The sequence below is a fragment of the Epinephelus lanceolatus genome, chromosome 4, assembly GCF_041903045.1.
Source record: "Epinephelus lanceolatus isolate andai-2023 chromosome 4, ASM4190304v1, whole genome shotgun sequence".
Taxonomy (NCBI): domain Eukaryota; kingdom Metazoa; phylum Chordata; class Actinopteri; order Perciformes; family Serranidae; genus Epinephelus; species Epinephelus lanceolatus.
The window spans coordinates 13,744,527-13,768,370 of NC_135737.1; the positions used below are offsets into that span (position 1 = coordinate 13,744,527).

Below are 23,844 nucleotides of genomic sequence, written 5' to 3' on the forward strand. Positions count from 1 at the left end.
AATTCGGTACAGCCCTATTTGTGTGTGTATAATTCTATGATTCTTATTTTAGTTTCTGTGATATTTTAGAATAACGAGTTAAGTTCAGCAAGGAAACACCTTCAACATTAGGTTTGTTTTTATGCTGAAGAAAATTAACATAAACATCAGCATCAGCCCTCAGTGCACATAATGGTCTTCCCCTCATACATACAGACAAAGACACACTCAGACAGTTGCATCTCATTTACAATCAAAGCATTAGGGGAGCAGAGGAGGAACAATGACATGGAGTCTCCATCTATCCTAGAGATGACAGCTTCTCATATAAACAGGTACAACAGTGCATTTGGAGATCAGAGGCCACATTTACACGCACAACAACACTGTGACTGTAAAGGAAGTGGCACGATAATTCAATTCAGTCAGGGCAGGCTACACAGTACTCCAGGCTAATTCAATTGGCACATAACACTCAGAAGCAACCTCCAAGTGGAGAGTAAATAAATCTGATATACTGGTGTGAATAAATATGTCATCTACATGTAATATCTGGAAGTAGAACTTTTTCACTTCATTTACATCTCTTAAGTTACATGTGTGAAGTACCGATCAGGTCGGATGTATGGGTCGGTATAGTGACACCACCAATCATGTCTTTCACAAATCAATATTTTCTCATGTGACACCATTATGACCACACGTAGTTGCTTATCACAACATCTGGGCTGCTGTTGAATGGTCAAAAAATACATCACATGTCTTTTCCTAAATACTGTCTGACCTCTATGGAAAATATTGTGTGTGTTTGTGGAGGACAATGAAGGAAGAGAGAGAGAGTGTGTTATTAGTTACCATTGCTGCCACTTGATATGGTTCTGTGCTTTGGTAGCGGCTGATAGCTCTGATTCTATTCTGTGTGCGCATTTTGTGATGTGCTGGAGTCAGATATGTGAGCAATTTCTTTTGGTTACTTTAAAAGTTTAATGATAAACATTGGTATTTTTTTTTACTTCATTTGCATTTGTTTTAAATTTTGTCATTTCCAAAAGCTAAAATAAAGGGTGCTGAAAATGTCTGACCAATCTACACTGCCTAGTTTTAAAATCCTGCCCGACTGAATTTGTAATTGATTAGCCCTGCTGAACTCTAATACTACTGCGATTGTGTTCCTGGTCGAAGTACAGCTACAGTCACACACACAGCAGGTGCTCCAGTTCCGAGGATTTAGGTCAGTCTGATTCAGTTTTGCATCATCTGATCAGCCTTTTAACTATTTAGAATTAACCATCGGTGGCAAATTGATCGGAGCACCCTAACCTTGGGGTGTTCAATTTATTATCCTTGCTGGTCACCGACTCTGGCTGCTTGAGGTAGAGAAAGCGACTTAATTACTATTGGGCAGATTACATTTGAACTGTGGCGTGTAAAACAATCAAGCGCTGCATGACAGCAATTTTAGCACATAACACATATAAATGAGAATACAAATACAGGGGTTGTAAAATCACTAAATAACTCGAGCAGCTTAATTAGACTGCTGTCCACTTACAATACAGTCACCTTGTTGTGTGCATGTAAACACAATCTGCATACAGTAGAGAGGACAACAGAACATCGACAGGACAGTTCGATAATAACACAGTATCATTCAGGCCTACCTTCTGCGTCCAACATCTTGGGGATATCCAGGTGCTTCTCAGCTACCTCAAAGGCGTTGTTCAGGTTTGTCACCGGGTCATCCTGAACAACCAATCACGGCGTCAAAAGACGACAAACTCACTAAGGTCATTTTTTTTAAAATTTGAAACCTAACTATTAGTTTGCTTTGATATATACAAAGGCTATATAACATTTGGGTTTGGACTAGGTTTAATGTTTGCGTCCAGCAGTAATGTTTATGTGTGTGTGAATGTGTGTACCTTTCTGAGGCTGTCATAATCGATGAGATCAGGTCTGTGTCTGTGGATCAGAGCGTTGAAGGCGAGACCGTCCTTCCAGCTGTTAGAGAGAACAGATGAGTCAGGTGTTAGGCAGAGGGATAACAGTGTGAGATTGACTTCAGGACAATATAGTCTTAACTCAGTCTAACTAAGTCGTGTATACAATGCATCTTGACAGCTTCTGATCCTTCCCTTAATAATCTTTTATTGATTTCTCATTTTCAAATACTCTACGCATCATATTTTTCTGTCAGAACAGTTTCAGTGGCTCCTGACTACTTCTGAGAAGTAAAACATGTTCCAGTTTCTCCAACAGGGGGCGACCTCTCTACATAATTACAGCAGCTCATAGGAGAACACTGAGCTTTCATTCAGCTTTTAACAGTGTTGGATGATGAAGACATCTCTACCTCTCAATACATATATACAAATTCCTCATGCATCACTAGGCGTGGTCATTCTGCTCCCAGACAACTGAGATGTGTTACAGAGTTGTACTGTGTTTGTGTGTTTAATAGATCACAATAACATGTTAATTTCTTTTCATCTTCAATATTGGCCAGATCTGACAAAGTTCCTTGCAGACTTTTCATTTTTTAATTCATCTATTTATCTTTTATAAATCAGGGTTTCACTGGAGGCTTTTACTATCCCTAAAAGCTCTTATAAAAATTCTTGAGCCTCAAGGTAGAGAAATGAATTTTGATGGAAATGCCGAATTTCTATTACTTTCTAGGGTCTCTAAGTGTGTGAGTGTGTGATACCTAATGTGGAAGTTCTGCACGTTGACATTCTTGTAGGGAGCGGTCTTCCTCTGGCACCACAGCAGAAGACCCTCCTTCGCAGAGGTCTCTGTAATGAGGAGAAAGGAGGAGAGAGAGTAGCAGCAGCAGGAGTTAGAGGCCTGTTTTGGAAAAGACTTCATTACAGTGAATTATCTCGTTTTATTCTATTAACGGTGCTCAAGCAGAGAGGAAAATACTGCACAGCATGTTTATGAGTGTGCTAAATATAAACTGCTTCAGTCCTCATCAGCGGACTTAACATATCAGGATGTTTTTGTTTACTGTGTGTGCCGAAACAAACATCAGAAACCTATCAGTCACTAATATGGTGAATAAAAAATATGAGTCAGTACTCCTCACAGTGGCCCACACCCACCAGAGTTAGTCAACACAGACGGTTTTAATTAGCCACCACAGAGTCATTACAGCTCTGACTGAGGGACACTGATTCTCCAGGCAACATTTATTCAGCAGAATAATTGCAAAAATAAAACGGCACACCCGCCTTTATGACTGTTTATACTGGAGTGATTAGTAAATTAATCCATTGGTTTATCAGCAGGAAATGGCAGAGGATGAGAATTTGTTGCTGTTTTATATCAATCTAAGTTCAGTGTTCTTGACTGTTGACCTTGTGATGGCCATTATCTGACATTTTACAGCCTGCCATTAACTGACAACTGATCAATTAATCGAAATACAAACTGGCAGATTACTGGATAATGAAAATAAGTGTTCGCTGTAGACTTAGTTTGAAAAAGTTTTAACAATGCAGCAATTTTTTCATTGTATAACCCGGTAATAATATGTCCTGAACCCTTTGAGATGCACCACCTCGTTTTCAACGTGGAAATGAACAGACATTTAAACAAAAAAACATAAAAACAAGAAATGATAAAATTAACAGTCCAATGACACAAAACTATCAATAAAGTAATATTAACAAACACACTTGTGATCCCAAATCCCACACACATTACATTTGGTGCAAGTGTCATCTGCATAGAATTAACCAAAAATAAAATAAAGTAACACTGCCAGGGAAAATAACACTATGTCAAAGAACTGAGTCTGTATATAAACTAAAAATGGATCAAAAACAAGAGCAATATTTCAAGTAAGAAAGCAAAGAAGTCATGAAATGAAATAATAATCTAAGATAGTCAAATTCTTCCTGATCTTCCTAATGGTACTTTACACTTAAAAACATGCCTCCCAGTTTCTTTAAAGGTGTAGTATGTAGAATTAAGTGGCAGCTAGCGGTGAGGTTGCAAACTGCAACTAACTGGATATCCCTTCATTCGGGGGCGGTGCCATACACCCTACATCACACAGAGTGTTGTGTGCCTGATGTGCATTCTCATTGGCTCGCATGGGTCGTTCCTCACCCTTTGGATAAGTTAGCAAACTGGAACCTAAAAAAGGTGATTATTAACCTAATCTTTGCCTTCACCACTGGACTAAACCTAGAGGAGACCTCATGCCTAACTGTACCTTCAAACAGAGGTGATTTTTTAATTTTATTTTTTGTGATCATTGATTTACGAAGATGCACTTACACTTAAGCTCCTTGTGCTGCTGACGCAGCTGCAACTGTAAATAGACTTCACCGCAGATTTGTAAATATCTTTTACCTGACTGCTGATACATTTTTAGTTTACAATCATAATGTTACACTGGAAAATATGTATGTATGTATCTAAATAATGCTAAAATATACTGACATTTAAATGGACTTAGTTATGTCTAACAACAAACATCTACTCAGATTGGTGATATCAATGTGGTATCTTGCATCAACAGATGCCCAAACAGCTGAGACCATACAAATTATAGGAAAATCATACCGTACGCCTTCACACATGCATCAAATCAACTGATCTTATATTGTATGCATGGACATGCGCTCAGAGCATGGGCTGAGACAGGCACAGAGCTTGGTGAAGCGTGCACTGTTTCATCCTGCTAAACCACACCCATCTGTGTGAAATATCATTTTTTTAGGGAGTCCCCTGATGAAGATATGAAGAAGTCATCCTAAGCTAACAAAAAACAGTGATTTTTAGTTTAGGTGATTAAACACTAATGAAAACATAACTGTCAATAGTATATTCCATATCTGCCCACAGATCACCATAAATCCTACACACAGCTCCTTTTCCTAGCACTGAGTAGTTTTACATCATCGTCAGTCATCATGTAGGCCAGACCTGTTTCATCTTGCCTGTATTCCATCACTACTCAACCCCCTCTCATGTGTGTATGAATGTCTCTAGCCTTGTTACTTCCACTCTAGTTCCCACGATGCACCCTCAGCTTGCACATCTGCATGTGCGTGTAAACACCAAAGATTACTGCAGGCCTCAGTTGGCTAATTAATCCTGAAAATCTGGCCGGGAGTCAAGCTGACGGAGCGCCTTTCAGCAAGGCACTTGCAAAATAACAAACAGGAAATAGTACCTTCTACAGAGATGTCCTGGATGGCGAAGCGGAGGATGATGGTCCAGATCATTCCCAGGGTCATCTTGGCATTTCCGTCCACGATTTCTGCACACACAGACAAAAAAAAATCATTTCAATCAATCACCACATTTCTTTTATTAGACTGTAAATCTTGTCTATCGCTGCTGTTTTTACAACCTTACATCTGCTCTTACATTTAATAATGCCAACACAACTGCACTGAATGTCCCACAGCTTTCAATTTTCCGTCTAAATGAGATGTTTAAACAGTTATTTCTTTCATAAAATAATTCCAATCTCAGTAGATATAAAATACAGTTTATTATTTAATTTGTTGTACAAGAGACACATATGCAGTTAAGTCAATATGTTGTGTAGGATATTGTCAAATGACGTGAAAAAATTAATGTGCCAGTGTAAATATTTACAGTTTGGAACTCTGGAATATCACATATCTCAGTGTTCCCACAATGATCTACAGATATTTGTCAGATTAATGAAAACACACAGAACAGAACAGTGAGTCACATGCATTGATATGTTAGTGAGAAGGTATGTAGTGTGGCTCACATTCCACTCATAGCCCAAACACATACAATCCTCTCATACTTTCACCTGCTCCAGTCGATCTGTGACACTTAACTGTCAGCTTTCACTTGAGAATTTGTCCCACATCACTTTCGTTCTAACATTCTTCATGGTTAATTTGACATTCATGTCTGGCTCTAAGGTTTCTGTTCTGCTTAAAAGGGTAACGTCAGTATTTAAACTTGGATCCTTATTGCCCACTTTTTAGTGTCTAAGCAAATAATGGGACCAAATTTTTGAAACTGCAACAGAAGCAAAACAGGTTGCAAAGTTACCACTCGAAGCAATTGTGCACTGTCAATTTCCATCCACCTAAAGGTGTTTGCTTTTGCTAATGGGCTCAGAATATTATTCTAAGTGTCTGACAATACTATGGAGAGGATCCCTGCAGAGATTGGCCTTTTTGTTCAAGAGTAAGAGACTTTTTGTTCAACAAGAAACAGCCTCGAAATCACCATCGACGAACCCACCAGACTCTGTGTAAATAAACGGTCATTTTAACATGTATATAGGATGAGCCTATTTTCACATCTAACTGGGTGAATTAAGGATTATTTTAACCAAACTGTAGTTGGTATTTGCTGGAACAGTGGAAAGATGAACCAAGATGGTTTTTGTAAGTTTTATTTTGTTTCTGTTGACTTTGAATGAAGTGTGTTATAGTGTGAATCATGTGTTATTTTTTATCATAAAATTACTCTTTATTTAAAAGGAGGCTGGTGGGTTTGGCAATAGGCAATTTGGGGGTTGTTTCTGGTTGACCAAAACTATCTTACTCTTTAACACAAAGGTCTGTCGCTGTAGGAATTATTTCCATAATGTTGCCAGACATTTATAATAATAATCACCGTTTCTAAATTTAAAAATAAAAGCTAAATTCTTTCTGTTCTGTGAGTTACACCAACTCTGTACTTCAACTCATTACAGAAAGGTTTAAGACTGAAGTCCCTGAAGAACAAATGGAGGCCTGAGAACTAGAATGTGTGGGTTTTAATAATTTCTGTAGGACGTTCTCTCTCACCTCATCACTTCCATCCCTCATTTTTTTTTCTTTTCCATTTTCTATGTTGGCATTTTTCTCTCTGTCGATTTCCAGTAGATGACCTTTAGTGGGCTGCTTTTATAGAGGGCCAGAAAGTGTGTGTGTGTGTGTGTGTGTGTGTGTGTGTGTGTGTGTGTGTGTGCAGTATTCTGGGCAACTCTGAGTTCAGTGGTCATCAGTATCTGAAGTGTCATGTGGCAGGAATGTCACATGTTCCCTAATAGAGTAGGATAAAGGTCAAGGTCCTCCAGCTGACACGCACGCTCACACATACGCACACAAAGCAGTGTGATATCCGCCCTGCACCTCTGACCTCAGTCCTCATTGGGTGTGCATTTTACACTCACCATCAAGTATGAAATTTTTTGGTCTTGAGGTCAGAAGTTTTAAGAGGGACTATCACAGTTGAATGAGATGTTTCCACAGTGAGGTCTGATGACTCATGAGGAATAGTTTGAACTTTATTCATTAGGTTTTAGCACATCAGATGGATGTGTTTGGTGTAATATGCATCTATTTGGGGGCCCTTATTATATTTGTATATACGAACATGAATGCATGCTTACCCTCTGCTCCAATGGAGACCAGTTTGACTCCTTTGCTGGCGATGAAGTCCAGGGCTTTGTTCACGTTGTTGATCTTGTGGACCCTCATCTTGCCTCGCTCAGGTTTGGGTAACCGTTCGCCTGCAGACAAACACACACACACACACACACATACACACACACACACAAAAACACATAATGTAAGGGAGTTAGCTCCCGTGGTGACGAGAGCGGAGCATGTTTCCACAAGCTCAGCAGAACAACACTCAGTCAGGACAGTTAAAGTTACAGCAGGGACGTTGGTGTCGCTCAAAGCAGAAAAAACTGAAATGACTGAGAAAAAGGAAGCTGAAACTCATTTAGGGGACGGCAGCAGTTCAAATGAATGTCTGCTATATGAACAGGAGCAATTTTCCCACTCCAATCTGAAATGAAACACAAGACCAGATCTATAGCAGGGTGTTCCCAATGTTTCTTTAAATGTGATCCATACTGAGGTTGGAAACTGTGAGTGACCACACCCTGGGATGGACAGAGATGTTGTGTATCTTCAACATCTGAAAACATTTTTCACTCTGATCGACAGCTCAGGGACAGCTTTGAAAATCAGGCCGCTGCTCAGTGACACACAAGTGCGTGTTTGAATGTGTGGTGGGCTGGACGGCTTTCCCTGTGGCTTCTGTGTGAAACATCAGATGTTATTACAGACATTTTAGTTTAATTAAAAACACTGAGCCTCATTTTTCCGGTGCTGTGAAGTTGTACAGATGTAGGGTTGGGCTGGTGTAAAATCTTCAAACCCATTTAATATAAGGCCGAATGCTGGACCAGATTGGTTTACCTAATTTTACCATTAGGTGTTACACTTGACTCAGCAGCCACTCATGAGTAGAACATATTGACACTGTGTCCTCACAGCAAATGAGCATCCAACTATCACATCACATCGTCTAACATCAGAGCTCTTTGTCCACATTGAACCCATTAAATACGCACTTCTGTCATGTAAACAAGCCACGTAAATATCAGCTGTGCACTCAAGGTCAGTCTGGAGACTTAAAAGATCAATGAGTACATGCTATCTTCCTCCGTTTGAACGATCAAATTAGCAAACACGCATTTTATGTCGGAATATTTACTGAAATTGTCATTCAATGTAGCCGACAGCAAGTAGCCTCCCTTGTTATTAGTGATGGTTATTTACCAGAAACTTTCAGCTCAACTGCCACTTTATGTTGGTTTTTGTAGTGAAATTTAAAAGGTGTCATGTAGATAATTTCTCATCTCAACTTTATGAATCAGCTGTTCATCATCCACTGTGGCGCTTTCAAAGCAGGGAACGAGAATAAATACAAACGGGGAATCCGAAAAAGTTAAGCTCTAAACGGCGCGCCTCGTCACTCACAGCCAGTCAGGACACCTCTTTTGTTGGCCTCAAATCATATTGGTGCAATTTTAGTTTTTCTTGAGAGACTAACACCCCAAAAACATACATGAACATTCTAGTAAACAAACACAACATGCGCCGCTCTTCCCACCCCCCACCTCTGCTGAAATTTGATCTCCTTCATGTTGCTGTGTGCGGCTCACAGCCTGTCAGACACTAGTGGCGTTGGTCCAATTGTAGACATAATATTATGTTAATAATGGTGTCATATTACTTAACACTAATGCAATAGAAGTTTGATTCAGCACTGCCATGTCATGAGGTTACTGATGTACGTTTTAAAATGACAGAACATGTCATATCAACAAATGCAGGTCCAGCGTGTTTGCATAAAATCAAACCGGTATAAACTCTTACACTGAACCGCGCAAAAACCGGAAATCGACCCAAGTCTGTCCAGATGAGTTACCTGAGATGACCTCCAGCAGCAGCATGAGCTTGAGCCCATCCCTGAAGTCCTCCTCGATGTTTTCGATCTGCGTGCCAGCCTTCCGCAGGTGGGAGTTACACCATGCCGTGAACGTCTGCACAGAGAGAGCACAGAAACAGGAGACAAATGGTGATTATTCAGAGTCTGCGTCGTTCTGTTTTTCCAGCTTTTATGACAATAAACCACCTTAGTATGGAGAATAAATGAAAATGAAATTCAATTAACAGGAAGGGCGGTGAGGGAGTTGCTTTGATAAGACAGGAAGTAGCAGAAGGGGAGGAGTCAGATGTTAGAATACAATACCTATAGCTATGAAACGAGAACTGCTTGTGATCTCCGAAAACAATTTAAACTATATGTCACAAAAATGGCAAATGATGAATAAAACAATGCACACTTTCGGTAACGCAGCAAACACCCACTGTGTAAGAAACCTGCACTGTTTTTCAACTCTAATAAAAATATGGAGAGAAAAAACAAAATGTTTTTCTATCATTTTTGCCTCCTTGTTCTCCCTCTCATTCTTGTTACACAAACTCTGAACTCATAACTGGTGACAGAAGTGGGCTCAGTCCTGCTGTGAAATACAAAAAGAAAACGCCCTCCTGTCACATCCAAAGCTACCGAAGTGCATCCCACATGTTAAAGAAACACCCAACAGTCCAGTAAGCCTCACAAATACATCCCCTTTACTATCTGAAATCCAGACAGCAATCAAACTAAACATCTGTGATAACTTGTAATTAAATATCAGGATGGTGTACCAAATCACAAACACAGACATCTGGCGAAAGACACACAACCAGCACAAATCACACACATCAATAGCTGGTTGGAATCCGTGCTTTTGTGCTTCTGGTTAGCCAACATTCTTCAGAAATGTGTTTTCAATCATTTTATTGTGAAGGAGTTCATGGCACTGAGGTAGGCACGGGACTGTGGAGAGCTTAGTCACGCCACTCTCCAACAATCTCAGTTACGGCTCATCATCGATCAGTGTGCCAAAACTCTTTTGACTTGTTACATAATTTGGGGGAGGAGCCCTAAAAATTGCTCTAAAACACAACCAAAATAAATCTTGGTGTAAAAATGGTGTATCCTGCACAACATAACCAATACTCCACTATGAGAGAGTGTTCATCTGTATGATAATTATTTGACTTCTTGAAGCCTTCAATGATCACAGTGACCCTAATGTGGGTGTCAATCAACATCAATGTATTACAGTTGAAATGAGAGCATTGCTTTAAGAGGGAATGACGGGAAGAGTTGAAAGGAGGAAGGAGAAGGTAAAATAAGGAAAAGTGATTCAGGAAGCAGGAACTCAAAGCTTGAAAAGAAGACAAAGATAAAACTGACTTGTTACAAGACAGACAGTAGCAGAAAAATGTTACTACTATTATCATATCAATATTTTATTCGGCGAAGATTATTAAATTAAAAAGAAATATTTAGCAGTTCCAGCTTATTAAATAAGAATATGCTGAGGCTTTCTGCGGTAGGGCTGAAACCCAGGACCAATCCGAACCAGTTTGTATATGACCAGAACCTTCTGAACTGAACCACAACTGAGCGGCCACCTCCATGACTGAAAAATTAAGCCAATGTGGAAGTTCCAAAACTGCAGTTCATCGAATCACCACTTGAGGTTGGCTCAAAAAGCAACTGAATCCCCCCAGACCCCCCACTTTAAAATGCCCAAATTTACAGCAGAGCTTGTAAAACCCTAGAGCTACAAGTGACATCATCTAGTATGCCACAAACCAGCCATAAAGTCAAGAAGATCCACCACATGGACTGGGAGGCCCTTGCTGAGCTGGTATGGAATGACTCAGATGGGACAATTTCTGACATGTCATAGACTATACAACTTATTAAAAATATAAGAAATTAACTGCTTTTAACAATAATTGTTACTAAAGTTCTTTTGAAGTATTGGAGTCAAATCTCTTCAGACTCACATCAGACACAAATCCTCTCCTTCTCAGTATTTGACATTAACTGAATACAGAAATATCTCAGACAACTTAGAAGAAAACATCACTGTTAAGACTGAGTAAGTATCAGTCAACTTGATCCCTACACCTCTTTTTCTGCCTCTCTCCTGTGCTGTGTGTTCAAAAACATTATGACAGGGTGCTGCTCACTGCCCTGCCCCTCTCCCCACCGTCCCACTGTGGCTGCCGGCACAAAGCGCCCATTGAGCCTCGTGGATAATAGCACCCTTCAGCCCCCTGTGCTCTCCCTCAGCCCACTCTCTCTCTCTCTCTCTCTGTGACCCTCCCCCAGAACTGTTACCACCTTCAACACACACACACACACACACACACACACATATATATATATATATATATATAAACTGGACCAGGACATACACTGGATAGGGAGGAAGGGGAGATACATTTCACATAAACAAACAGTCATACAAAGTTAGGAGGGACATGCACCACACACACACACACACACACACACACACACACAGTTAACAACAATGCAGCAGGAAGTGGCATTGCAGTGACAGGAAGTTAAACCCAGAGCAGACAATAAGAGTAAAGCAGCATCCATCACTGTCCCAACGCTGATCTCTTCACATGGTCAGCTGCAACAAAAGCCTCGTGTTTTCCACGATCACAGGCCATCAACAATACATTTATTTCTTAAAATAACTTTTATTAAACTGGAGAAAATGCATGATTTGTTTATAAATGCTTCATAGAAATTATACTGTGGATTTGAGGGTTTGTATGATGTATTCAGTACGACGTATGTTCTGTGATGGTGATATATGACTAAAGATTATATGAGATTTGTGACAGATGGGGAAACATCTCACAAATGAACATAATCATATCCCTGATAAATTACATGTAATTTCCCACCTTTCTTTTTTACTGCACGTCCCTTTGCTACACAGGATGTCCAATACATAATATCAAATGTTTTTAAATAGTTCTGGGATTTCAGAGTAAAAATCATCATCTAAGCCTGTGGAGCAAAGTGAGGAACACTGACCGGCAAATTCACAGAGAATGGATTGCGGCAACTGATAGCACCATTAATTGCACATCACTTGCAACCACTTGATACAATCACTTTGTACCAAGACCACAGTAACAGAAAAATGTCAGAGAGACAAGAGGCATGCCATGACCACAACAATGTCTGGGTGAGACACCACTTGTAAACTGGGGACGCTAATAATTTCAGTGTAACTGCATGTGGACATTAGTGCTTATCTTTGAGAACTGGGCTGTTATTTTGCAATGAGGCTCATTTGCATAGAATGGGGCTGATTTTGCTCCATATTGCCTAATTTAGATATGCACAAATAGAATAGAAGCACTGCAAAACTATTTGCTTGGAAGCAAAGGGGTGCATTTCACCCTTTGCGGGTGCTTTGAGAATTACAGTTTCTTTTTATACTAGTGCAGATAAGCCACACAATCCTTTTGTGAATTTGCCCCTGAGGGTTTCTGCATGTTGGGAAGCTTTGGATTCAAAAAGCAGGTTTATGAATGTGAACTGTTAAAGAGAGCAGCTTCACTATATAATATACATATAAAACTGCAAAAGTCGGCTCTGTTCCAACAGGAGCGCTGCCACTGAGAGTGGTGACAGGGTGAGTAAAATACAAACGGCAACAGGTTGAGACCTGCAGAGAGCTCAGGAACTTCTCTGCACAGGCTACAGATTATACAGCTTCCATCCCCTCCCTCCAAGGCCAGAGGTCAGACCCTGTTAGGCTCTCTGTGTCTTGCTCAAGGACACTTCAGCCTGGCTTTTGTCCAGTTTGAAGTAGCTCTTTACGCTGCTCAGTGAGGGCTCTCCATCAGGTTGTTCTGGGTCTGTGACAACCAGGAAGAAAAAACTTTTGTGTTCAGTTGGCTTTTTGTATTGTGGGGAAATGTAGCATGCCTTTGGCTACCTCATGTCACTCAGGGACAACAAGGTGTGGCACACTCGCTCAGACACTGAACCATGCTGAGAGGACACAAGGAGGCAGCGTTAACAAGATTATTTGTCCTCATACAACATATCAAAGCTGTCTTTAAACATGGTGAAGTTAATGACTACGCTTCACTGCTTAGCTAACCACAAACTTATCATGTGATATCTCCGGCAAGCTAGTTCACATGAAATGTCAACTGACCTTATTTTACTTGTACAAACATATTGGCAGCTTGTTGATGAAAGTCTGATGAACGTGACACACAAGCATTATGTTAACTGCTTTAACTCTTAGTTTAAGCCCGACCTCGACTGGCTAGTTTCAATATTAGTTAGCAGGTCTATATCTTAATAGCTTTAAGTTTAACCATCTGTCTGTCAAAAGACGTCCAGTTTTTAAGGGTGCTCCGATCAGCATTATTATTTACCTTTTCTTAATAACACTGTATACTGAATATTAAGATAGAGACCACTGAAATATAAACGGACATTATTTGTTTGTGCACCAGAAATAACAGAAAAACTCCCAACAGGCAAGAATCCACTTCACTCACAGTTTGCAGTTAATCCCATTAAGGGTTTCCCGGTATTAAAGTTAAAAGTTTGTCCAATATTTAAGCTTTGTGAGCTGCAGATGTGTAAAATCGCCAAAAGCTGCTTATAACACATCAGTGTGATTACATGCTGAGGTTAAACAGTGACCTCAAACAGTGAGATCAGAGTAGGGTCCTGGTTGATGCATGCAGCAAGAATAACACACAGGATATTCTTACCAGAGTTATGCAATAGATACTAGAGGATAAGAGCATGATGCCTCAAATGTAAACCTTCTTAACACTCAGATCCAGCTTTCCTCGGGTCTCACACAGCCTTCAGCTTGTTATCTGTGTCCTCAGCTCAGGTCAGAAATCCTCTCATCTCATCTGATCTGTGTAGCCAACACAGAGCGGCCACATGGGCAGGTTTAACAGGCTTCGCTGGCACTCATCCTGCTTGATCGCTCTCTCCAGGAGTTGGGATCAGCTCACTTTTAATTCGATCAAAGTAGGTAACCTCGAGAATTAAAACTGGTAGTTCACCTGGTGGAGCGCATACCATTAAGGCTCAGTCCTTATCATAGCAGCCTGCGATCATTTCCAGCTTTTAGCTTCATGTTGTCCTCTCTCTCTCTCTACACCACAGTTTCTTTTTCTACTCAGTTTTCACTATCAAATAAAAGGCAAAATTATCTTTAAAAAAAAGCTAACAGTGCTCTGATTGATCAGTCACCAATCGTTATTGCCTGATATTCATTCTAAATAGTTTGATAAGATCAAAGATGCAAAACTTCAGTCAACGTCAGTCATCAAAGCAGCATCATGGTGCCAATGTGTTGCCTCAAAAAAAAGGACACGGGGTTTGTGATGAGGCTTCAGAAGTCTTTGTTGTCTGTGTCCTGGACAAACTGAGTCTGGAAGTGGTAAAGTTGTCCAATATGTCTCCTTTATGGCAGATATACAACTGTCTCTTCACTGCTTTACTGCTGCACAAGTGTGGAAAATAGAGGACGCTGACAGGGGTCTACTGGGGTCAGATGTTTGATCTCTGTGTCCTAAGACACACACACCTATACCAGTCATCAGTGTGACCTCCCAAAAGTCTTTCACCTCTGATCTCTAACTGAGCCCACAGGGTCAAAGGTCAAGGTTCAGATAGATATCATTGGTTTCAAAGACAGGAACCCAGCAGTAGTTTTAAACTCTAAAATGCAAAAAATGCACACGCTTGAATGCACACACTCACACAAACATAAAAACATGCATGTGCGACAACAGTGAAAACACACACATATACACCAAAATACATGAGGTTGTATAGACTGGGAGCAGAAAAGGTTGAAAAGATGGACAGCATAAGTCTGTCGCGCACACACACACCACTCCTTGAACAGGAATGTGCTGAAGCGACATCTACCTACACACACACCCTATCATATCTTTGTATTGCTCACCTAAACTCTATTTCAAGCAACATACACATCATTGTGCCCACACCCAATGTCTCAATGCATGTGCAATTTTTTAAAATAGAGGCACTCAACTGTAGGTATACCTGAATGCGCGCACGCGCGCGCACGCACACACACACACACACACACACACACACACACACACACACACACACACACACAGGTAAGGGTGTGCCCTCCTACACCTGGGAGGAATGAGCCAGGTTGAACACAATGTTATTGCTCAAGTGCCTTAAATTCTCTACATGACGTCAGCAGTGTGTGTGCGTATGTTCTGGATTACACACCCTTTTTTTCTTGCTAACGCTGATGAGCTCACTCTTAAAGAAACTCTACACACTGACAGTCTGTTGTTTCTGTGGCAGCTCGTCATTTCTACATCAACTGACTCTCTCTCACTCTCATTGCGCGCACGCATGCACACACACACAGACACACACAGACACACACACACACACACACGCACACTTTTTAAACACAAGCTTTTTTACTTGCGTCACTGTTGAACAAAGAACTATTATTTCGTAACTTGACCTTGCAATACTTCTTCATATGCTCTTCAATAGTTTTCTCATCTTATTTTAGTTTCATAAACCTCTTATTATTTATTTATTTTACTTTCTCTGTTAATCTGTACTTATTGCTGTACTTGTGCTGCTGAAACAAACCCAGGTTTATCCTGTCTTGAAAATATCATAGAGAAAAAAATAAGAAATTTCAAACTGGTCCGGCTGGGAGCAGAGCTTTGCCTCACTGCTCCACCAGTCCCCGCTGATGACAGCCCCCGGGTCAGCAGTGTCTGTCTGTCTGTCTGTCTGTCTGTCTGCGCCCTTTTCTACACTGTAGCATAACAAAATCGTCATTAAATGATGCATGAAGCTGAGCAGCGGGAGAATGCAGAGGGGGTGCATTCATACTCAGGATGAGTATGAATCAATCATACCCAATATGGAAACACATTTAGTCTGTAGTATTTTTTTTGGTAACAAACCATGAGCTGACAGCAGTGTTACACAGTTCTTATCACAAACAGTCAGAAAGGTCTCACACCTTCAACACATCTTATTCAAGGTCTTAATCTCTATGAGTCATGTATTCTCAGCACAGCCACGGTCCACCCACCCACACACACACACCTATATACAGGCTGCAAAAACACACACACACCACTTCACACGGTCCGGATGTGTAATTTCTGTAGTAGATTTAATTAACTCTTTTATATCTCATGGTTACGTGGAGGCTCTGTGGTGCAATGAAGCTGCTGAAACATAAAGACGTCTTTCATCACTTTCTGTGGAAACTCTGTAGACTGATAATTAATTTGCACCTTTTCAGAGTGTGGTTTGAGTTAATTAGGAAACAGTGTTGGTCCTCCACACTGCTTCTACTGCCAATCTTTTAAATCAAGCATGAATTAACTTAATCATGTAAGCCTTGTCAGACTGTAGTAAAAAGAGAAAATGCAAAAGAGGAGAGCCAAAGTAACCATGAACTCAATAAATGGCTCCATCTATTGGGCGCTTTAGACCCCAAAATACTGATACCTTTACAGAGCACTTATTAAAACAAAAAACAGTGACATAAAATCATTAAGAACAAACTGATTGACAAAGTCCTGACAAATTGTCATGATAGAATTAGGTACCTGTGAGATACGACACACAGTATACCTCTGGGGACAATCAAGTCACTGAAATCACTGTTGCTCCACTGACACAGAAGAGCACCCAACAATGTCAGATTGGTTGTACTGAACCACTTCAGTATGAATGTGAAGCCTGGGCGTGGCAATACACACCATCAGAGAATGAAAAAGCAAATGTAAAATGGCAGCAGATGGCGAGTTGTTGCACCCGAGAGCAGATCTGTACTGCTAGTTAAAGGAGTTATATGGGGACCTGCTGGCAGGAGGTACAACCTCAAGGAACTTGGAGCCATACTAGACTGAACTGGCTGTACCAGACTGAGCTGGGCCAAAACCATGCTGGCCTGGCCCTGTGAATAAAGCTCAACAACTAGTCTGGTCTGGCCTGACACAAGACCTCCTATTCTTAGAGGCACGGCAATTAAAAAAGGGCTGTGGCGTGCGACACAGCAGCACTGCTAACTATTGTCACACACTGTGTTGCTTTAAACGCTCTAGAAGACAGGTTGGTCTTTGTGCATGAATATACAGGAGCCAATAAAAACTGTTTAAATGCATTTTCTCATGTCAACACATAGACATATACATACATAGTATCTGCATGTCCGCACAGAACAGCACGTCATGATATTTACCCACTAGGCCAACTTAACTGTGACCATGCGTCTTCATATGCGGACAACACATTTTGGGTTTGATGGACCTTATACTTAATTCTGCTTAAATTATATTTGTATGTGAAGACTTGTTGTGCCATCTCTTGGTACCAAAAGCACAAGTCATCCCACTTCCCCAAGTGGACAAGGTACAAAACCTGATCAGATCTTATGGTTGAAACTCATCCATTCATGCTTAATAATGTTTGTAGTTTGATGATGCGTACAAATTTGACCAATTTTAGCATAGTAACAAGCTGAGACGCTGTTAGTTACTTTATTATTATATTATTACAGTATTTCACACAGGCCAATTAAGTGTGACAGCCTGCTCATACAGACAAAAGAATATGCCTTGCTTGGAGTATAGAGCAAGGAAAATTTATACAAAGCAACATGACGAACAAAACATAAGGCTTTTGAATATTTTGCATTGTTTGTAATTTTGTTTTTGCATATCAATATTCAAGCACTGAAATAAACAGTTTAATATATTTCATATTACAAACTTGTGAGTATTTTTTTGTTTTTCAGAAACAACTTATTGCTCAAAGATAATGCTTAGTTTTTTAAACTTATTAGGTCCTACTAATCCCTAACAGCCAGGAGAAATAAATAATGCAATGGGTCTCAGGAGGTTACAGACGGGCCTTGGACTAAAATGTACTGTTACACAAACATATCTTTTGCTACTGTCAAAACTAAGTTCAGCTCCACATTGAAAATTCTTCATTTCTGAGTCACAACTGTGCTCTATTAAGTCAAGTGAACCACAAGACAAACACCATCTTCAAACACTGAGATTCCTCAAACTCCATTTCAGAAATAAACATTATGACAACTCCTTTTTACAACCATGCTGAGCTGGAACATAAATCTAGACCCACAATTAAAATATACACACACACACACACACAAAAGAAGAAAAATAGCTGCACTCGAGATTCCACTGCACTCTGCCTCAATGCAGCTTCATTCATACAACAGTGGTGTAACTGGATATGCAGCCTGCTACTGTAGAGCTGCCGCTGCTCCGGTCTAGAGTCATAGTGCAGGAATACGACACCATCCTACAGGGCTCATGGTGGGACCTGGGAGGGTCCATGATGTACCCGTGTATGTGTGTGACAACTGAGGTACTGAGAGTGAAGAACCAGCCTCGAGCTAAACAAGTGAACAGCTGTTTAAATGTTTTCAAGAAAGTGCTGATGTCCAAACACACACACACACACACACACACACACAATTGGCAGCATCTCTAGCTGTGAAATGATGAATGATAAAGATTAACTGGAACACAGTGCCACAGCCAAGGGTAGTGGATCTACAGAGAAAAGAAAAGCTGGCCAAGATGCTCATGTCCGGAATACTAGTGGTCACCGGAGTACTGCTACTCATGAATAAAGGCAGCCAAGAGGAGAACGAATGGATCAGGAAGAGGAGGAGAAAGACGAAGCAGAGCTCTGCTGCAGAGCTTGTTCTGGTCTCATTATCCTCTCAAGTCTGGACAGGTGATCATTAACATGTGTGCACAAACACAAAACACACACACAATGTCACATACACACACACAGTCTGAGGGAGCCTCCCTCTAACTTCATGTGCTGACAGGTCGTCAGTAAACTATAATGTGGGGACAATCGTTGAGCACAAACACACACACCTCCCAGAGGGAGCTGACAAACATGTAATTGCTGTGTGCTTCTTGGCTGGCCTAATGCCCTTCAGATATACCATTATGTGAGTCAACAGATTATCGCAGTCTGTTTTCAGCAAGCTTCATAGAGACTGTGTCCAGCCAGACACATGGCTCTCTAAAGGAGCCTCGATATAGCAGCTAACAGAAACAAAGGAAAGGGAGGATTAAGGATAGGAGGGCAGGAGACAATCAAGAGAAGGGAATGGAAAGAAGAAAGGAATGGAAAAGTGATGACTATGGGAAAGAGAGAGAAGAGAGATGGCAAATGTGACAAATATCATTAAATGGTAACTTCTGTATTTCAACCTCTTTGTGTCTTAGTTACTGATGGGAACAACAGTTTTTAAATTGGTCCAGTATTGAGCGAGAGGGCTGCAGCAAGCAGCAGCAAACCAGGCTGCAATGTAAACACTGTCAATTTACATTCACCCAGAGGTGCTTGTTTTTGCCATTGACAGGCACAGATTACTATTTTAAGTGTCTGACAACATCATGGAAAGGATCCCTACAGAGGTCGACCTTTTTGTTACAGAATAGGATCCTTTTTGTTTAACCACAAACAGCCTTGAAATCACCATCACCAAAGCTACCAGACTGCCTTTAAATAAAACAGGAATTTTTGTGTGTATAGAGGATGCATAGTTTCACATCTAATTGGGTGCATGAAGGGTTTCTTTCAACAAAACCAGAGCTGGTGATCATTGGAACAGAGGGAAAGATGAACCATGATGGCTTTTGTTAGTTTCATTTTGTTTCTGTCGTCTTTGAATGAATTGTGTTTTAACAATCATAAAATTATTGCTTGGCTGGTTTGGCGATGGTGATTTCAGGGTTGTTTCTGTTTAGACTAAGTGGATCTTCTTCTGTAACAAAAAGTCTATCTCAGTAGGGATCCTTTCTATAAGTTGTCTCTGTTGAGACTTAAAATAACAATCAGAGCCTGTCAGTGGCAAAAACAAGATCCTGTAGGGGGACGTAAATTGACAGTGCAAAATTGCCATGAGCGATTAAATTGCAGTCTGTTTCACCGCTTCTGTCTTCAGAAGTCTCACTCAATACAAAAACGTAGAATTATAGGGTCCAAGTTGAAAAATACCAAAGTTACTTTCAAAGTATGAATCTTACAGTTTAAATCAGCTTTAAACTTCAGTGTTGTTACAACAATGCAAAAATGCAAAAAGAAATAGCACTATTACATAAAAAGTAAAGTTTTTAAGTGATACAGCACTTCTACAAGTAACTTCCCAGCACTGGAGGAGGGTAAATGAGGGATCACAGATGCATGAACGTGGGATAAAACAGCAATTTGGTAAGATGAAAGATGGAAGCTGAGGAGGAGGGGGATGTTTAGAGACGAGCACAACGTTAAATGATGCATGCTAAATGAAACCCGTGAAAAATAAATAAAATATGTTGTTTTGCAGTTTCCTCCTCTCCTGGAAATAAAGAGCATGGAACTAACAACCTTTAGATGACAGAAGTGACTCTCTGACCAGGAGATCACTGCTGCCAGAGGAGATGGAAGAGAGGAGGAAGAGGAGACAAGGAGAGGAAGAGTCACTGAGGGGGGGGGGGGGGGGGGACATGCTGGGCAACTAGTAATCTTAATCTCTTACTTGGACTATGCTGAGTGTTTGTGTGCAATATGATCTCACATTGAAAGGGAAAAATTACTATTCTGCCACAGAAAGAAAAAGATTTTAAAACTAATTAATTTTTCATTTCACCAGTCGATAAACATTCTTCCTCATGACTGATGACTTGTCTGTTTACCTGCCAGAGCAGACAATCCTAACAACCACAGTCCAAACTTATCAGCAGCTGCCTGCTGGCTTTTAGTGATTTGCTACAGTTTTATGAGAGGAGACTTAAATGGTGGAGAGACGAGAGGAAACTGGGGAGGGAGGAGTGGGAGGAGAAGGGGTAATGTGTCAAGTGATGTGGTTATTTGTTCATTTATTTATGCCTCTTCCTGTCTTTGTTGCTCAAAGAGTCCGGCCAGGGGTCGGATTGCACTGCCCCTGTGTGTGAGAGTGTGTGTCCTATTTTAGGATCAGCAAGGACCTCTGACAAAAGAGCAGGACAGTATATTAATCCACACTAGCTATGTGATACAAATACATTAACATGAAAATAATAATGAAAAGTTTTAGTAATTTTCATGTTCGAATTGAATTAAAGAGTTTTTCCGCATTTCAGATTCATAAGAAAAAACGTTGTTTTTTATGAACATGACAATTTTTTTCCCCATCATGCTGTGTTCCCACAATGAGTGACCACACGACAGCGTGATCAGCTACACAGTCGCAGAGCTGCCGCTGAAGTATGGCTCAAGCACTCTTTAATGGAGTTACATTGTCACACATTGTCACAGCAGTTACACACAGGCTTGTGTGTAACTGCTACTTGTTTGTCTTTCTTTTCATCAGTGTCTGAGTCCCATTTAATGTCACATTTCTTGCATGTGAACTGCATCCCTGTGTGAACTGCAATACACATAAAGCTAAGATAGGGTCAGCTTACTAAGCTAAATAACACAGTACCACAGCTAGAAGCAAAAACATGTGATTGGTTGACGCTCACTGAATAAGTTGAGGCCAGCTCAATTTTTCGTTCTCGTTTGTAGTGCATTAGGCACATCCACAGCGACAATTGCCAGCCATCAGTTTGTAGCTTCATGCACCAGCTTTTATTGCAAATAACTTATAGACTGTTGCTGAGTTGCTTGTAGTGTGAACACAGCCGCTCAGTCGCGATTAGCACTGCTTCAACATGGTAGCCACACTCCAGTCTCCCCTCAAGTAGCCCTGGTGAGTAAACAGCTTCATTTTGAGCAGCAAAACCTCATGAGCATTGTTAACTACTGGTGTGTTAGCACCACTAGCTGTGCTGACACTGCTAACGATGCTAACAGTAATAGCAAAGTTAACAATGCTAAACAGGGTTTGTGGCTTACAACTAAGCTGCTTATTCACTGTAGCGACATGGGAGGAGACCAGAGGATGGGCACAATGTTTCCACAGCATTGCTGTTGGGTAGGGACAGCAATACTTGCAGTAAACGCTAAATGAGCAGCGTCACTAGCTACCTTCCACCAGACCTTGATGGTGCGCAGTGCAGTAAACTGTAGAGCAGTTAAGTTAACCTGTAAACAAATATGCCTAACTGGTCAAAATATTCTTGGTGAGTAACTGATTAATGGTTTACAATTGGACTATAACAAGAGATTAGGATTAAATAACAAAATTAGAAGCGGGGAAATGTATTTCACTGGGTCTTTAACTGCAGACTAACATTCAGCCCATTGTCAAACTCTCATACTGTCTAACATGTTGGTTTTATTTATACTCTGGCTCACTGGAAAGAGAAAAATGGTGGAAATCGAAACATGCAGGGTTTTTACATGCAGTGATTCTAACACACCACTCCCATATGACAGCTGTTGAACCTGCACGTTACAACATTATATGAGGCCATGTCGTCCTGCTGTGTGTCAATAAAAACTGCTGGGAACTTTGAGGCATGTTGCTCCAGTGTTGCATAACTGTGTGTTGACACTGCCCACCACAAAAGCCCCATGTTCATTTCTTAATCCACAGCGTTTACATTTGAGGCTTTTGGTAGACACATTTACCCATGACTGAGCACATAGAAAAGCTTGGTGTCTCACAATAACACAAGACTTTATGATATTCTGTGAAATTCAATTGTTTTTCTGAAACTATTCTTCTAAGGTTTCCCCTTTTTTTAATCTGCATGCTGAGTTTTTGGAGGGAATTCTTCTTCGTCAAATATTTTAGACAGTAGGTTCCGGGTATGTGATGGCTCTCAAATGAATTGTAATGATTTGTCTTTTGGGTGAACTGAACATACGAACTCTTCATTACACCAATTCACCACATGTACTCCACTCACAGACAAGACAATGGGCGCAAGAAATCACCCAGAGCTTAAAAATATTAATCCTCTAAAGTATGAGTGATCACTCCGGCTCTTAAAGGCCACATTTACAAAATCGCTCTTCCTTAAAAGGTAATCTGTGTAACATGCTGTGAAGCAATAAGCTAGAGGAGTCGGCGAGGGCGAATACCACCCAGAGCGTTAAGCATAGATGGCATCAATGTTTAATGTGAAAAGTCTTCAAGACAAAATATTACAACCTAACCCCTGAAAATATCAATGCTGTCGACCATCCAGATCATTTCACTATCCAAGACTTCTTCCACATTCAACACACAGGAGAGAAGGAGCAGAGGGAAAAGTTTAAGAGAGAGAATCAGGTTGTTTGTTCTGATAATTCACTTTGTGCCTTTAATGCTTTAGTGACAGCTCTGTACAGGAGGAGGCTGAGACGGTAAGACAGAAGAGATGTAATGAGACACTGGGACTCTTCCTGGGATTAGGTGAAGGGAAGAGAGGCAATGAGAAAAAAACGGGGGGGACACACTGAGGTGTGTTTTAAGACTTTGATCTTGTATCCAGAACAGGGTTTGCTCCTCACTGAGGGGAGGGGGAAGTGGAAGAAGGCAAGAGAAGACAGGAGAAGAAGAGACCTAGCAAACATTGGATGGCAACGACAGGAAATATAAAAGGTTTTGAACTTAATACACACAAAAGGACTATTATTTTGACTATAAAGAGAAACCAAACAGTAGTGCTGCCC

The 23,844-nt window shown here is 40.6% G+C and overlaps 1 protein-coding gene across 6 annotated transcripts in view; it reads right to left on the bottom strand.

Annotated features, from left to right (window-relative positions):
- The window catches only part of LOC117260104 (alpha-actinin-4), a 72,578-nt gene that overhangs the window by 18,774 nt on the left and 29,960 nt on the right, over window positions 1-23,844 (bottom strand). For all 6 annotated transcript variants that reach the window (XM_033631994.2, XM_033631990.2, XM_033631993.2 and 3 more), the window contains exons 2-7: window positions 9,202-9,316; window positions 7,367-7,486; window positions 5,168-5,254; window positions 2,687-2,774; window positions 1,902-1,980; window positions 1,641-1,722 (exon numbers count right to left, since the gene is read on the bottom strand). In XM_033631994.2, coding sequence (XP_033487885.2) covers window positions 1,641-1,722; window positions 1,902-1,980; window positions 2,687-2,774; window positions 5,168-5,254; window positions 7,367-7,486; window positions 9,202-9,316 — 571 coding nt within the window. The remainder of the gene's footprint in view (window positions 1-1,640; window positions 1,723-1,901; window positions 1,981-2,686; window positions 2,775-5,167; window positions 5,255-7,366; window positions 7,487-9,201; window positions 9,317-23,844) is intronic.